General features: G+C 40.4%; 1 protein-coding gene across 3 annotated transcripts in view; it reads right to left on the reverse strand.

Moving 5' to 3' along the window:
- Nucleotides 1-17,157, reverse strand: part of AKAP12 (A-kinase anchoring protein 12) — a 30,305-nt gene that overhangs the window by 9,545 nt on the left and 3,603 nt on the right. The window contains exon 2 of one of the 3 annotated variants that reach the window (XM_083827779.1): nt 10,912-11,098. In XM_083827779.1, the coding sequence (XP_083683905.1) occupies nt 10,912-11,098 (187 nt within the window). Of the gene's footprint in view, nt 1-8,482; nt 10,419-10,911; nt 11,099-17,157 lie in introns of those variants that run through there. The other 2 variants (XM_083827780.1, XM_083827781.1) reach the window with 2 other exon arrangements.

The raw sequence follows: 17,157 nt of genomic DNA on the forward strand, positions 1-17,157 counted from the left end.
TGTTATATTATACCTTTAGGTACATATACATGCTATTTTTCTACAGTTTTATCAAGATTTCCTAAACATACATGTTCCATTACCTGCGTGCCTCCGTTAAAATTTTTAAGGACTAGTTTTTCTGATCTAAGATTACTGTAATTCCTTTCCTTTCTCACTTCATTGTATATATCCTTTCAAAGTTTATTTGAAAATGCACCTTTAGAACTCTCTCTCTCTTTTGCAGTATTTTTCTTCTTTTGGAATTTAACACAAACTTAAGAGACAAAAAACTAATTTCTCTCCAATCAATACTCAAAGAATGTAAAGAACAACATGTGCAATTATTTCTGAAGTAAAGCTCAGAATCCTTTCCAGGTAGAAGGATACCTAGAGGGGTGGGAGCGGTGGAGAAATGTTGACTTAAAATTACAACAAGAAAAGGAAAGCTCATTTTACAGCTCTGTCCCAAAAGAATGGTAAGATGTTAAAATGCCCATGGGAAATTCCCTATTTTTCTGAAAACTTGTAAAGCCCAGAACAGTTACATTACAACACATTTGTTTTAAAGATCGTGAATCTTGGAATTCTCCCATACATCACATCACCGCAATTGCCAGACAGAAACCTCATCCACAGCAATTCCACACTGCCTGAAAATAACGAAGTCGTTACTACGCAAGCAGGTAAAATTCTACCCTCCAGTTCTCACACGTCTGTGTTTGCATTGCCGCTTTCTTGAGCACTGTTTGAGTTTTTCCTTCAGGACACTGGCAGCCAGCCTCTCAGTCTTGCTGGGACAATTTAAGCATTATCACACCCTCTAGCCATGAGCTGCCTAAATTCACAGACTAGCATATAAACTAATCCCCCTGAAATACAGCAGTTAAAAAGCCAGCACACATCCATTTTAAAGCACAAAACTGTAAGCTCTACATACCCCCAGATAAGTAACGTGTTCTTACAAATTATTAACAAATTATTGTAATAAGCCTAAATGAAGTTTAACATTTTTTTGAAAGAATTTTGGACCAAAAAAAATAATCCAATGTTAAGTGGCAACATCTTGGGAGAAGGAAATGCCCTCATCTTTAAGTTGTACATGTGTTACTTTGATGCCCAAGGGCATACAGGAGACAGCTTTCAAAAGTACATGCATCAGTGCATTCCCAAAAGTGAACTTGTTTTTATTTGAACCATCTTCAAGTTGGATCTAACTGCAGAGAGCCTTCCTTTGCCAGGGACTGGACCAGCTGAGCTCCAGAAGTCCCTTCCAGTTTAGATGCTTCCCTGCCTCTGTTTGCTTACGACTTCTTTAGAAAGAACTGCATCTTTGTAAGAGTATACACAACATGCCCTAGGGTAAGGCTGAAACACAACTAAACAACAAGTAAAACTAAATCTACAAGTACATTGGCTTCTAATAGCTACGTAGAGGGCAAATTATGTTTATATTCACTATCAGCAGCCTACTGGTTGTTACTTCTCAATTGACATAAGCAAAGCGTTTTTTTTCCCTCTTTATCTAGCTGTTTAAAATGACTTACTTTAATTGTTAACTCCTAATTCTCTTAAAAGTCTGACCTCTGATAACACCCTAGCTCCCTGAACTTTTCAAACAATGATAGAAATGTTCAAATTGAGTAATCTGTGCCTGAGCCAGGTAAGAAGAAATATATATATATTTGAAGAAGCAAGGATTATTACTCCTTTGGTAATAAACCTCTTGCAAACATCAGTACAGTCCACAAGCAAAAAAAACTCACTGTAAGAACACTTCAGTCATTGGCAGGGTAGGGAAGGGAAATAAGGTTCTAAGCATAGCTCGAAGCAGCAACAACACATTTGAACTCACTTTTCATTTTAAGATAGCTAACAAAGGAAGAAAATGTATTTATTTTCCTAATGTTTTTGGACTCTTATGAATCAAAAATTATGGAGTTGCATGCTAAGACTACGTAACGATAAAGCCAAGGAACCACTTTGCTATCTATGTTCGCTTATTCTTAGGTCCAGAAAGAAGTGCATTGTCATCGCCATCAAACCATGCAATTTAACAGGAAGCTTATCATGGCTCAGTAGAAATTCATAAAGTTAGAGGCATTTCTTCAAACACTGGGGTACATATCACATTTTAAAAATATTTAGTAACAGGCTTACTTTAGATCTTTAGAGATACACAGATACACATATAGAGAGATAAAGGGACATCTGTAGATATATACATATATATATTTGTTTATATATATATATAAAATCTGTGATAACAAAGCTTGTACATACTGCTGTTTTCAATACAGCAACATATTAATTCCTCTTTTTTTCCTGTGTGGAGAAGGCGATATTTCTTCCCTTTGTCTATGTTACAAGGTTTTTTTTGTTTGTTTGTATGTTTGTTTTCTCCCTGGGTCAACCAGCTATGAAATTAAGCACTTGTCATTTAATGTTAAATACAGATTTGTTCATAAGCCAAACCTCTTACAATCTCCTATGGAAAAAAGGTCTATAGAGCCTCCCTCCTGTTACTCCTCAATCCTGCACTAATGCCAGCACGCTTCCTCTCACATCTGGGACGCTCTGTCTCCATCTGACATGACTCAGATAAAGGTAGAGCAAAAACCAGGGCTGCGAGCCAGGCAGGAATGATGGCTCTATGCGGGAAAGAGGAGAAGCAGAAAGGCAGTGGGAGGAGAGGAGAGGTAAAAAGGCAGTCATGGATCACTGTGGGCAACTGCTGAGCAGCTAAAGACATCTTTGTAAGGGCTCTCCTCTCCTCTCCTCTCTCAAGCAGTCCTGGAGAAGGCATATTTACTATTTTGGAAAAAAAAAAAAAAGTTTCAAAAAACAGTTTATAGTTGCAGTTTAGGCTGCATTTCTTTCTGTTTTTGTTAATTCCTAGAACACAAGTTTAATGTTTAAGAGGAGTTTCAGAGGTTTACATGTAAACTGGTTTACTGTAAGAGGGGAATGATACAGAATGTGAATGAGTGAGTTATTTCTGAAGTAAGATATAAGGCATAAGACTAGTTTATGAAGGCATCTCTTCATACTCATGATAAGCAGTCATGATTTTTGCTTATGAATGCATTAATTTACAAACAGAATAACACACTAGGACAAGGACTAGATATCTGTTAAAAGCTTTGCAGGCAAAAAGAGCTAAAAAACTACTACAAAAGCTGCAGGTCCAGTGAGTATATAGTAAGATGGCAAATGGAATCAGAAGAATAAAGAGGACACGGAAGTGTAGAGGCACAGGAGTAAACTTTTAAAAACTGTTAAAGTAGGTTGACAGCAAGTAGATCTCCCTTGCGGGTCCAGCAAACATGCTGCCTTGCAATACTTTATTAAAGAAACTGCAAAAGGTAAAAAAGACCTAAAGAAAAGCGAATTTTTATATTTTAATATCAGTCAGAAAAGCCGCAGCTATGCTACACACGTCACTTTTGCATCGCTCCCTCATAGCGCACGCAGCGGGTATTGCGCCCACAAGGTAACACAGAGCCTGGATGCCAGCTGCCAAGTGACATGCTGCCATTGTTCCCAGCCTCTGCTTCACCTGCTTCCTTCTGCTCTTCCCCATTGAAATCACTGCACCAGCCCCTTTCAACCAAGCCCATTTCCAACGCCCTTCCTCAGCGCTGAGCGGGGTGATGCCCTTCCGGGCAGCTGCCCCGCGTGCTGCCAGGGGGCTGCCGCCACTGCTTGGTGACAAGCTGCAGCGTGGTGCATGCCCAAGCAATGCTTCTGCAAGGTGACAAAGGGTGCTTCTCTACCCCACGGGCACGTAGTAAACAGAAGACCTGAGAAGCCAACCGTACATGCTGAACTTGCTCTTTCTGTGGCAGTTGGATTCTTTAATGACGTTTTTTATTAATGACATTCCTGGTGCTCAAACATTTCAGGGCACTGCTGAATGCAAAACAAACAATGAGTAACTCCATTTGGAAGTTACTCACCCAAGGTATTGTTCAGAACACTGCAGCACGTCACTGCCACAGGTATTTTGGCAGGGCACCTAGCTCTTTGTGAATGAAGTTATTGAATTTGAAAGTATCTTTAAGAAACGCGGGAGATCTTCATCAAAATACTTGTTTTAATAAAAAAAGCCTAGTAAAACACTTATGAACACAGTTTCTTCAGGTCTTCAGGGGTAGGGCTGCACGCGCTATCGGCTCACAAAGAAAAACAGTGCAATAAAGCTATATCCAGAGGCAATGATAAAAAAATCATAGGTCATATCATAACATTGATCCACTTCGCTATTTAAATCCACTGTGGCTAAGAACTAGAGCTGAAATTCCACTTTAACTGCTTACGTACCAGTCAAACTTTCAAATATTTTAAAATCGAATCAAGGTGCCATTTGTGTTTTTAACCACTACAAGTGGTCTCTCTTATCCCCAAGGAAACATATGATATTGAAGGCCTTGTATAATGAGAAGTGCTTGGTCCCTACCCCCCGTCCCCCAAATTTCTTTAGGTAGCTTAGTCCATAGTGAGAATTTATTTGCATTTTTATGAGAAGTATACTGATCAGATGTTGGAAAATTAATATTCTCAGACTAATTCCTAACCCGTTACATTCAAAATGAAATGAATTTATAGCACTTCTGTTTTAGCAGGCTGAGAGCCACTGTGGCAGTGTGACTTCACTGCTCCCACCATCTCGCCTGTCTCCAGAAGTGCAAACGTGTTCCTCTGCTGGTAGCTGCCAGAGGGAAAAGCAGCTCTCTGACTGCAAGAGTTAAATCCGCAGCACTTCATGTGCTCGCAGTCAACCATGTCAACATCTGGAGCTGGTTGACTTCTCCCCCTAAGGATTTGCAGTGCTGTGCTGGATTTTTTCTATAAATTCCCTGCATTCTAAATCTATCAGATGGATGTCACACACACCCTGCGCCCCGTGTTTCAAACCCAACGGGCCACTGAGAGACTCCAGAGGACTTTTTCACATTGTTGTTTTGTTTTCTTTTATTCGATGTTTAAGTCTTCGAGGCCAGACCCTGCTTGTAGTCACATACACAATATCCTTGGTAGGCTTGCTTAAGCAAGAAGGAAAACTGAAGCCACAGAGCCGAGGGGTGATTTCAGAATCGTTTGCCTCCATCGTACCTGGATTTGCCACAAAAACAACTTGTGCAGAACACCTACTGCTCGAAAGCTCACGTGGCAGTGATACAGGAGAATGTAATTTAAAGAAGAATTTGAACCGAGTGTCCTTGATATTTCACACTTAACACCAAGCTTTCATTCGTTAAATGCATTCTTCCTTAATGGCACAATTCTTCTAATTATTAGTAGAAATGTTTGAAGACAAGAACTGATACAAATGGAGAAGCAATAATTAAAATACGTGGTTTGAAACAACAGCTACAGAAAACCTACCCTAAACAGGTTTATTCGGAACAAGTTATCTATTGGGGATTATTAGCAAAACTGAATACCTAAACAACAATGAAAAGCAAGCTGTGCTTTTGGGTTTTCATCACAGTGTGCAAGAATCGAACATTATTCCTCAATTCCTTTGACCTCAAATTTCAGGTGATGAATTTCAGTAAATCAAACAAAAAAGCACACACACACACACACACCCCCCCCGCAGTAACAGAATTAAGCAGGAGTATGTCCAGGTGGTACATTTCTAACAAAGGTGGGGATTGTGTTGTTGCTTTTAACTACACAGTTTAACGTACCAAAATCTGTACAACTGCTGCTTCTTGACAATATTTCAGATTCTTGCTTCCTTTCCCTACTATTCATGATATTTATGTTTCTGCTTCTATGTATAAATATTTCTCTAATGGATAGCGCACACTTCTTCCCTCCTGATTCTATTCGCTCAGTTATTTCTAAGGACTGACTCACGGTGTTAATTGTGGGGAAAGGTTTCTTTCTGAAAAATTAAACAAAAAGAAGGATTTACAAAGATTTCACATAACAAATTTCACAGTGCATAATTGCAATTCATGAGCTTTCTAATCCTGTTCTTCTGTCAAAGCATTAACAAGTCCCCTTAAATTCAGTCTTCAATTCTCTGGTACTTGGGAGGCAACCGAAGAGTTAAGTCTTAAGTTTTCACATACTTTTGTGTCTCTTTTAAAAAAAGAGAAAGAAGGAAAAAGTTGCAAAACAGCTGTAATTTTTCATGGCTTAGGACTCCTTCAGAAAGCAAAAACAATGTCCCCAAAAAAGGACATCACACACAACCTCATATGAAAGAAACCAAAAGAAAGCATGATCATTTCCACTGCGATGCTAAAACATTCCTCATAAACCTTTTATTTTTAGAAGTTTATGCTTTAGCTGTACTTGTCTGCTCCAACCTAGAGACTAAGTTCTCAGATTCCAGCGTGAGATGTTATAAATTTCATTCATTCAAGATTTTAAGATATTTCTTCGTTCGGTTCGATGTTTCGAACAACAGCACTAAAGTTCAAAAAACAGTAGTTAAGATCCTACAAAATTGTTTTCTTTTTTTAAAAAAAAGGTCATTAACCGTGGCTTGGATATACAGTTACTGTATTTAAAGATTCTTCATTAAACGAACTCACAATAATAAACTGCTCTCAAACTAGTCCAGCTGTTCTGCCTGTGAACCAGACCAGCACGCTGCAAATATTTATGAAATTTCATGGTTATCCATACCATCCGCATCTCATGTTCTGCGACTTTGTTTTGCTTTTTAAAATAGAATGTATTCACTAAACCTAAGACAGATGCACTGGGGTATTTGAGAAAAATAGCTGCTCTGCTAAGAGCAAGGAAGGGATAAGCAACATGGCTTAGTAGTTGTTGTGACATTTTTGAGAGCCCCTAATGACTAATGAAAATGCACAATGGGAAACAGCTTGGAAGTTTTCTTTGTCAAAGCATCTGCATAAAGGATAACAGACACACACAAACAAAGGAGTTTTAGCTTTAGCGACGCTAATCAGACAAATGATAGCTTAATACACTCCCGCTTACCAATAAGGAAATGCAGTCTGTCCCTTCAAAGAATGATAACGCATACCATGAGCTAGATGCACTTCTTGCAAAATGTACTACAGAAGCAGTTGTGCTACAGTGAAAATCCAAGTTTCCACAAGAATTATTAAATAAAGAAAACCTCAGATGATCAAACTGTGCAACCCTACGAAGAAATTGCTTTTGAAAAACAGTTTAACCTTTAAATACTAACAATAAAAGGAAATAAAAAAATACAGAACCCTTGAGGAAAAAGACTCAGCATGTGATAAGCTCATTAAACATCGAGTTTAATGAAAACCCTATTGTAAACAGCAGTAGGATATCTCCTCCCCTACTAACTGATTCAAATCACGTACAGTCCTCCCCAGGGTCAGCTCCAAATGGAGCTGGACTTCTGCAGGCTTTGTTGTCCGTATGCATTGTAACACTAGAGTACTTTGCATGAATAAGCCCCCACTATTTAGGGAACTGGTTCACTAACGCCAGCAAATAAGATAAAAGTAAACAAACAAATATTCATACAAGGCAATAAAAAAAGATTTACTAAATTACAAGAGACACATCATCAGTCTGAGGGAAGTTCTGATGCAAATTAGTTACCTTTACGGAAAACTAAGCTTTTGGTTTTTTTTAAGTACAAAAATTGTAGTGCCACTTTGTTTCCAGATAAAGACAAAAGCTTACGCAAAAGCAGCAGCATGAGGTGTTTTTTTTTCCTTTTAGCTTTTCACTCCTGCAAATAGTATTATCTTTTCAGAAAGCCCAATTAGTTTATGGTGTTAGCTCAAACACTTCAGTGGCTCATGCGCTACTTTCTTAAGCAAGATGCACAGAGTCCTCCGTATATAACATCAAGATTTTGATATCCCAGGCTGGAATCCTACTGGGATCCACACACCCACCCCCATGCCATGGTGTTAATCTCCTCTGGATTTTTGCTTCATTATAATTAATGAAAAAGAATAACAGCTTAACTTCTCTCATGCAAGTATTTTTTACAACACCTAAATGATGCCTACTTCTCCATTTCCTTACTTTTGACTGTATTTAGCCTGTAAGATATTTTACTGCATTATGCTATTTTTTCTTAATCAAGAAATAAAAAGCATTGTAACTCTTGATTGTTGCTGCTCAATTTCAGACCCTATGTCACAGTCCAATACTGCAGAAAAAAAGTAAGCGTCCTCTAGTTTATAAAAGTCTTGTATTACAAGTGCCACTTCAAGCATGCAATTGAAGTGACAAGAAGTTTTAAAATTTCAGCAGCCTTCACTGTGAAATGGTTCTCATTTTGATAAAATATTTAAGGCAGACCTTTTAACTCCAACTATGCCGCCAGGAAATCTATCGAAAGTAAAACAATACTTCTGAGAGCCCAAGGAGCGTTCCAGCATGCACACCACAGCTCGCCCCACCCCAGCAAGTCATAAAACCGCTGCAGCACAAAGTCACCAGATGTCACACACACAAAGCCAGGCACTAACCAGCAGAAAGGGGGGGAAAAAAGAAAAAAAAAGAGGAATGTGCTTACGTTTTAGCAATGCCACACTGCCTTACCCGTGATTGTTATGGTCCCCAGCATTTTTAAATTACACTAATAATAAGAAACTTCCTCCTCACAGTATGAGGTTCCTGATATTTATTCGTCTGGAGCAGCCTGAGCGTGGGGAGCGTGCAGCAGAGCAGCCTCTTGCCTCAATGAGAGCGCGTGAAGCCTCGTCCGTCTGATGAGAAAGGCAGATTGAAGCTGTGCTTCCACAGCCTCTCTCACTTGGCAGCTGCTCTTGGTGGACCATTCCCTCCTCAGCTGTTTGCTGCACAACTAAGGGAGCAAAAAGCAACTTGGGGGTGGGCTGGGCGCACGTGATGCGCCATAAGGACCTGGATCCCTCCCCTCGTCTGCTCCAGCACCAATTGCTGGCTACCAGACCTCATGCGAGGCTCTGGAAGTGTTCGCAGGCTGCAGAAATGCAGTTTAACTATTCTCTTTCCATTGTTTCACTGCTGGTAATTAAAATAATTATACTTTGAAGTATTTGTCTTGATACCTTTCAATTCAAGCACCTTTTTTTTTTTCCTCCCTAAGAGAGGAAACGTCAGCTTTGCAGTAAGAAATAATCACTTTTAAAACAGACTGCTTCATTCCCAACTTTTTAAATGGTTTTGAAGCAGCCATGAGACATCCAGACCAAGCTGATATCTCAATATGTGCTCGTTAATATCCCTAGGTAGTTTAGTCTTCATAAACAAAAAAGCATATTAAACCCTTTTGTTTATCCATAGCAAATCACTTGCTGCTTTGCATACTGACGGTCACTTTTGGTTGGGTAACACGAAGAACTGTAGAGCTACAATGATTTATTTCCTTGGATGGAGAGAATTCTCCTCATGGAGCATTTAAAAGATACCATCCCCACCCTTATTCACCTGCCTAAAGGACATGTGGACCAGACACTGAAAGGTCCAGAGGATTGATATGAACAATGATGGATATCTAAGTGTCATTTTCACTTGAAGAACTAGCTTTTCAGTGCTTTACCAGACAGTTTTTGTCTTCTGGATGGTGTGATTTTCAGCTACTGCTGCCAGAAAATATATGCTGTATTGCCTCCATAAAGGTTTGTTTTTTTTTTTTTTTTAATAAAAAATAAAAAGATACTTTAAGATCAAACCTGTGGAATTGTTTTCCCTTTCATATAAATTATGCTACCATCTAGGCTTGGTTCCACTGACAACAGTGAGATAAATCCCAAATAAACAGCAACATCATGCAACAACATGACAGATTAAAGAAAGTAAAGCCTTTTGGGGCAATCTATTCAAGTACAAATTCCTAATACTATCCATATTCATAAAGCATCATGCATTTCGTCACCTATAGTCATCTACATCTAATGGAGCTTCTCACCTCTTCTTCTTTATATGCCTTAAGAACACAATTCCAATACAACCAAAGCTACAACCCATAGTTATTCAACAAAGATTACTTTGTTAAGTTGAAATCCACGCCCTTTTAAAGACCTTTTCTATTACTTGATCCAGAAGCTGAATGCCAACACAAAACCTACTTCAAAACATCAGGTATTTTCTCCTCCTTTGTGACTTTGTTGAGTATCCTCTCTCATACCTATCCTCTCAAGAGGAAAGCTTTAAGGGGAACCAGTGAAAGCCAAAACATGCCACGTCACAGTTTTACAGCACCCCTCTACCAACGCCAAGAAGGTCGGCCTGCTGCTAGGCCTCTGCAGCCGATGCCACCCAGGGCCGGGAAGGGGCAGGAGCAAGAGGCTGGTGATGGCAGGGCCTCTGTGAGAAAGATTTGGGGGTGTCAAAATGCAAGTCTGATTAAAAGCAGTTTGAAAGAGAGCTTTAAGCAAAACCAAGCCAAGGGATTAGCAGCCTGTCCCTTCTTCCTGAGAGTTCAAATGGTTCCTGGGCACCCTGTTCGAGATGGCCCTGCTCAAGCAGGAGGTTGGACCAGGTGACCTCCAGAGGGCCCTGCCAACCTCAGCCAGTCTGTGATTAATATTAATATCATTAATGAATATAATAGGATTTCTACCCTATGAAAGAAGGGATATGCCTATTCAGCATAAACTCCTAACACAGGAAGAGAAAATTGATCTGTTCCCTCAGGTGAATGCTCGAGCAATTGGTAGAAAGCAAGCAGAAGCACTGCAGGCTCCCACTAAGGAAAAGGAAGCACCTCAAAGGCAGAAAGGATAGCATCCTGTACCACTGACAGCACCAGCCCCAACTCGTTTGTTGTCTAAAATCTTCTATAAAGAAAAGGCATCCCAATAAAACACCCTAGAAGAAGCACTTGAGCAACCAACAGATAAGCTGAGAAACTCTCCATTCACAATGAGATGGCCAGCTGAGTTCCATTTCAACTTCTCATCCTGCTCAGCACCCAGACCTCTAAGATCAGTCTGTTGAACCCAGATTTTTTTTACTTACCATCTGTTACAAGGGCCTCTGCTTGCTGTCCAGGAGGTTCCTGGATTGGTGAAGCTACCTCTGGCTGCTGCTCATTCAGCTCCTGAGGTGTTGTGACGTCTCCTGGCTGCTGGGGCTCCTGTGGTGGGGCATCAAGCTCCAAGTTGTCTTCATTAACAACAGGTACTGGTAAACTCGCATCTAAATCCTGGGCAGCCAAGTATTGGATGAAGGATGGTAGCAGAGGAGAAAGATGAAGAAAGAGAAGTAACATCAGTACCGGGTCAACCTTTTTTGCACAGAACATTGTTCGTTTGTTCTCATTTCACTTATATACGTGCAAGCATTTGGGGAAGTAATTACTTCTGTGCAGCATCACTCCTTCTCAAGGTTATTAACTTTAATAAATCAAAGTACTTCTGTGAGGAAAAAAATACACGATATAATCTGGGACTATTTATTGTACTCTTCTGCTGCATGAGATGCATGGATGAAGAAAGTTTTACAGACAATGGCCTATAACCTTGTGTAAAAATACATTTCTAGCATTCCTTCTAGCATGAAGGAAAGCTTCAGGATAACGTGAAAAATATCTTTCCATTAGCTAGATTCATTCTTCAAAGTGTCTGGCACAATTGCTCCTATATGTGCAGGAATCCTGCCTACATTTTGGCCTTTGGTATGGCTCCTCTGCTGACGTGCTTATCTTGTGATCATAAACAGTACAATTGCAAAGAAAATTAACTATTTGGGACAGAAAGCCGAACATGTACACACAAATCCCATGAGGAAATTTAATGAAACTAGGATTAAAACTAGAGTTTTGGGGCCTCAGTTATTACGTAGAGCTTATTCTTACGGGGAAAAAAGTTTGCAATACTTTGGGACTCCTCACTATAACATTTGAAACTTTTTTCCTAGATGTGCCAATAGAAGGGGAAAAAACTCTCAGCTTCTACATTTGATACATTTTAATCACTTCCAGAATTTCTATAGGCTTGCCATATAACAAGGGAGATACTTTTAAAATAAAAATGTACTTCCAGAAGTATGAAGTGTGTTGTGGTCATAAAAAAAAGTTTCCTTACGCTTTATTTGTTTAATTGACTAGCTCTCCAACTGATCACATTCCCTTCCAACAGGAGCTGCTTCAACTAATTAACCACATCTCACATCTCTGCTCCTGAAGTGCAAGTTTAAAGTTCCTCTGGTGGAACAGCAGACCTTAATTACATATCATTTTCTTATTACTCAGCTGTATTCCCAAAATGCTGGCATTGAAGACCTGTTAATTATATGAAGGAACCACAGATGCATCCCATTTTCCAATGTAATGCAACATCCAAACGCTTGAAGCACCAAACTGGGATCAGAAAGATGACACACTTGATGAGTATCTTCCAAAAAGCCACTAAAACAAGCTTCTGAATGGGCAGACCTCTTTATTTATTTTTATTAGCAATTAGCCTGCTGCAGTGGAATTCCAAATCAACATGTGAAGTGCCAGGCAAAAGGCTTTCCCTCTTATCCTTCAACTACCTATTCACGTGCCAGGTCAGATCTGAGGAAAGCGCTGCACCTACTTCCACAGGCAAAGGAGTCTGCATTAGGGTTCCCGATCTCCAGTTCAGAAGCCCTTAATTAAGCCAAATTGTTTCCACCTGGCGTTGCTGCACTCCTCAAAGCTGCCTTTCACAGCCACATAATCCACCTCACGAAAAAGGACACCACTCTGCTCTACTGCCAATACCACAGATGGAATAATCTGGCTTCAGAGTTTTCACATGCTGAGACCAGATATTAAATAGAAGAAATACGCAATGGCTCAACACTCAGATTGTGCTCCCACTTCTCACATCATCCTTTTCATAAATCTAAAACACAGGAACTCAGAAGAAATGAAAATGCCACAGAACTGAACAAAGGGATGTAAAATCTGAGTCGCTCTTCTGCAATTGCACACAGGATTAATTGAATAGTAACAACCAATCGAAGACTAACAACAAATAGACACAGAAAATAACAGGCTTTTTTTTTTTTTAAAGTACTTTGAGATTCTTCATTACAAACTTATTAAAGGACTTTTCCTTTAATACATATAATAAATTTTAGTCATTCGTTCTTTTAAGAAGACTGTTAGTCCTGCAAACACAGGAACAACCTTAGCTTTACTGGCTCTAATGGCACTTAGCTAACCATCCATGGATGGTTGTTTTGAGGTGACACCCTCAGAATTAGCACCAACAACTCTTTGAACTCACAAGAAAGGCAACAGCACTGAATATTTTAGCACTCCTCACCTTGTTCAAAAACTTCCTTCCCTTTCTTTTCAAACTTCCCCCAGTCAAACCATTTTAAAGCTAGAGTCATATTGACAAATGTACTTAGACATATACTTAAAATCTACCATTTGTGTAAGTCCCTAACTACATGAATGGACACAATCTATGGACTCTGTAAGGATGATGTGGCATAAAGGAACTAGGTACCCCAATGCAGTGCCACTTGTCTCCTCCTTAAATTGATCCCTCAGTGTAACAAGGAAATATTAATTATTACCATAGCAAACATTTCCCCAGTCCTGAATTTATTCTACAATCACAATGCATTCAGGAAAACAGTGACTATGTATTAACCCAAAGATATATAACCAAAATCCAGAAATCACTGAATCAGTGACTAAAGCAGATTATGCTTTAGATTTGTAAATGCTACGATACTTTCCTTCTGTTCTTCACACTGGGAATGTAAGAACATTGCTAGATGTAAGACTAGAAGCTGTTTTTACTACCAGCTGGTAGAATTATAACCAGTATTTACTCTGTCCATAAATTCAGTTTAGAAAGCAGGACACACGATTCAAAAATCAAGAAAGCTGTAAATATATGAAAAACTCAGTATTTTCAAATTTGACCAGATCTGCAGTACAGCCCAGCCCTTCCAGGGAACAGTGACTGTTTTAGACCAATCTCTAGGACAGGAGTTGGATGTGATTCTTGGCCACAGGAAGGCAAATTTAAATTTCCACATCAAGTGTTCTGCTTTAAATAATTATCAAAACCAATAAAGTATTTTTTCCACAAATTAAAATGCATACAAAGGAGAATAAAACATGCACCTTCAGGGGCTGGGGCATTTGTAACATGAAGGGATACAACAGCATATTTTTTTTTTTTAAAAGAAAATTTGCTCAGGCTCTTTATGAGGGTCATTGCAGTCTGTCCCACTGCATTAGTTTGTGAAAGAAACTAATTTCAATTTTCACTCACATTAACTGCTTCATTTCTCTGAAGGGATCTGAACCACAGTTTAGACCAATTATGTCCAATTTATTCAGCTGTGTTCTTAATTCCATTGAGAATAATTATAAAGCTTAGACAAATAAAGTCAAAGTTTAGAGAGATGGGTGAAAATCTTAAAGACAAAAATTAACAATATTGGGAGTCTCATTATTTAGCTCTGTGTTTATCTACAGGTAATGAGACATTACTCTTGGTGCATTTATCGGTATTTATCAGGTTTCTGTGGCATTCACTCATATCTCTCTCCTTGGGTTATGAATTAACTTATGAACGTGTTGTCTCAAATGCAGGAGAAACTGAAAAGACTTGGTTATCCAGTTCACTGGTCCTTCAGCTTGATCATTCTCAAAACAAAGGACCATCAGTGATGTAACACTTCTGCTCCTGTCATGCCACCGCCATAAATCATGCAAGCAATTTTTAAAGACTTGCCTCATACCCACCGCAAAGGTGGAAGCCAAGCGCTGGTACACAGCTAATGAGACTAAAACGCATACCGCTTGTTGCCCATGCCTACAGCGGCTTCTGCTCCATTTGTTGGGTAGTGTTGAGCCCAACCGTTAGACTTTAGTAAATGCATACACCATCACAGACGTATAAAGAAAGATAACAAAGAACCACACGAGATGTGGATTAACAGAAGGCCCCTGACTGCTTGTTGTACGTTTGAGCACGCTTCATACGCTCACTCACTATTCACCACGGGGCTAGCAGTGCCCAGCTTCTTCCCCCACCAGGGATCACCATCATTCCCAACATTCCTTGTACCAGACCCAAATCATTCCAAGGATTCCTCATACCGGGCCCAAATGCACCAGGGTTAATTTTGCCTCATTCTGTTAATCCCACTACACTGATTCTACGTGAGATTACTAAAATAGCCAGATCCAGCTGTCTGAACAACTGAGCAAACTAACGCAAACGTCTCTAGTATTTTTTCTGAAGTTGGATTTCAAAACTTTGGGAAGCTTAGAGCACTGTTGGTCAGCTCAGGAGGTCAGCTCCTTACACACACTGCCTCATTAAAAAGATCTTCAAACAGCAACATTAAAAAAAAAAATTTAGGTCATTCTAGTTCTTTGTTCACAGCAGTTCGTCTTGGTTTGCATTAGCTAAGGACTAGAGGTTCATGGGACGTTACAAATTCCAGGTGGAGATATGGAATAAGGCCTTCTGTCAAGGCACATAAGAACATACTTAGGTTCAGTATCTTTTTTCTGGGTAATGTCTCCTGCAGACAAAGTCAAGAGCCTTCTCCTTACCTTTTATTCCCTTGGATCAAGCTTCTTCTCTCCTAACTCTGTCTTAGTTGTGACATCTCCTTATGGATGACTAACCTTGAAACCTTGAAATCCTCTTGGCTAAAACAAAGCCTGGTTTTTACTCCCAAACTGTCACCATGATCTTTTTGCAAGTTGCGAGGTGCTCCTCCCAGACTGCCATTCAGGTCCGTACCCTAAGCTGGAACCAACATGAGCTCCTTCCTCAGTCTCATCTCTCAGCTCTCTCTGCATAGCAATCCTAGGACACCACTACAACGCTGTCAGAAGGACAGAGCACAAAGCAGGTTACTCTTGTTTCAGTAACTAAACACATGGCTTGCATTTCCAACCAGAGTGACTTTCAAAGGCCGCATTGCTCCTCATTGCATCTCTTTAGCTTCTCTGTCATATCAAACACAAGCTAATTGCCTTCCCTGGCCTTCAAAGTGCCCAGACACTCCCTCTACCACCTCCCTCTTATCTCCTAGATGATTAGAGGGCTATTTCACACTTTCAGTGGATCCATGGCATCAATTTCCATTGTGCATTTTTTCAATTAAGCACCTTTATGCTTTCTCCCAAGCCACTCCACAGGCGTGGGCCGAACTCCAAACATCACCACAAGACGACATGACTGTCTTCCTTCCAGGTCTGAAGAGGACTCGGAAGGAATCAGCCCCCCGCTGTACCGGGAGCACCCTGCAGCCTCACCCACACCATCCAGACAAAAGACTTCAAATTCAAGTGCTTTTTAACCAGGGCTCTTAGAGATGCTGTTTAGGGACTTTCCTCTGGTACTTGATTAAGCTGAGTTTTACCATCGCTAACGTACGACTTGCTTGTATTTGCAGGCTGACTCAGCCCCGTCACCAGCACACAGTTGTTTAAACAGCAGATGTAAGTCTGTCACAGCTGTTATTTGTCATGCATTCAGACAATAAGACATTCTGACATCTCAGCTGGTAACCTCTTTAGAAGAGACAGTTCCAAATATTTACTGTCTAGCAGACACTTGCTCTCATTACAAGGCAGGTAGCGTAATCAAGTTACTACTCAGAAATAGGAATTATCCAGAAAACACGGTTTGAATGATCACTGCTCTTGAGCCGGGGCCCTTGCATGGGAGCAAGCCAGGAATTCACCACACAAAGTTTTAAAGCCATCAAAATTCCCGCAGAAGGCTATCTTTGCCAAACCTCTATTTTGCTGCAAGAATAGCTTGTTGCTCTGCCAGGCTTTTTTTTTTTCTTCTTCTTCCCCTGCGTCCTACCTTTAAAAGCTTCCCCACGTAGCGGCAGGTAGCTGTTCCTACACAGCTCTCTGCTTTCTCAGCAGGGCCACAAAAAGGTACCTGTATTACAACTGGTGCCCTGAACTTCTAAGTAAGACAAAAACGGTGTGGATCACATTTGCTCTGGCTCAGATGTTCATAGCATGACACAGCTTTCCTCTCACAGGCCCTGCAGCTTGTAGTCGGTTCCCTCCCCACAGGGCCCCAGAGGGCCCCGCTCCGAGGGGCAGCAGGCCAGCACCTCTTCCCAGTCTCTCTTTTGGATCTCAGCATCAGAATGGGAGGTTGGGTGAGAGGGGCATCACCGCTATGGACAGAGATGAGCACACAAGGTGAAGATGACAGCACTAATCTAGCCATTCGCTGCCACCCAGAGGTGTCACCCAGGTCTGGCCTGCTCCCTCCACCCGCT

Source organism: Anser anser (assembly GCF_964211835.1).
Source record: "Anser anser genome assembly, chromosome: 3".
Classification (NCBI taxonomy): Eukaryota; Metazoa; Chordata; class Aves; order Anseriformes; family Anatidae; genus Anser; species Anser anser.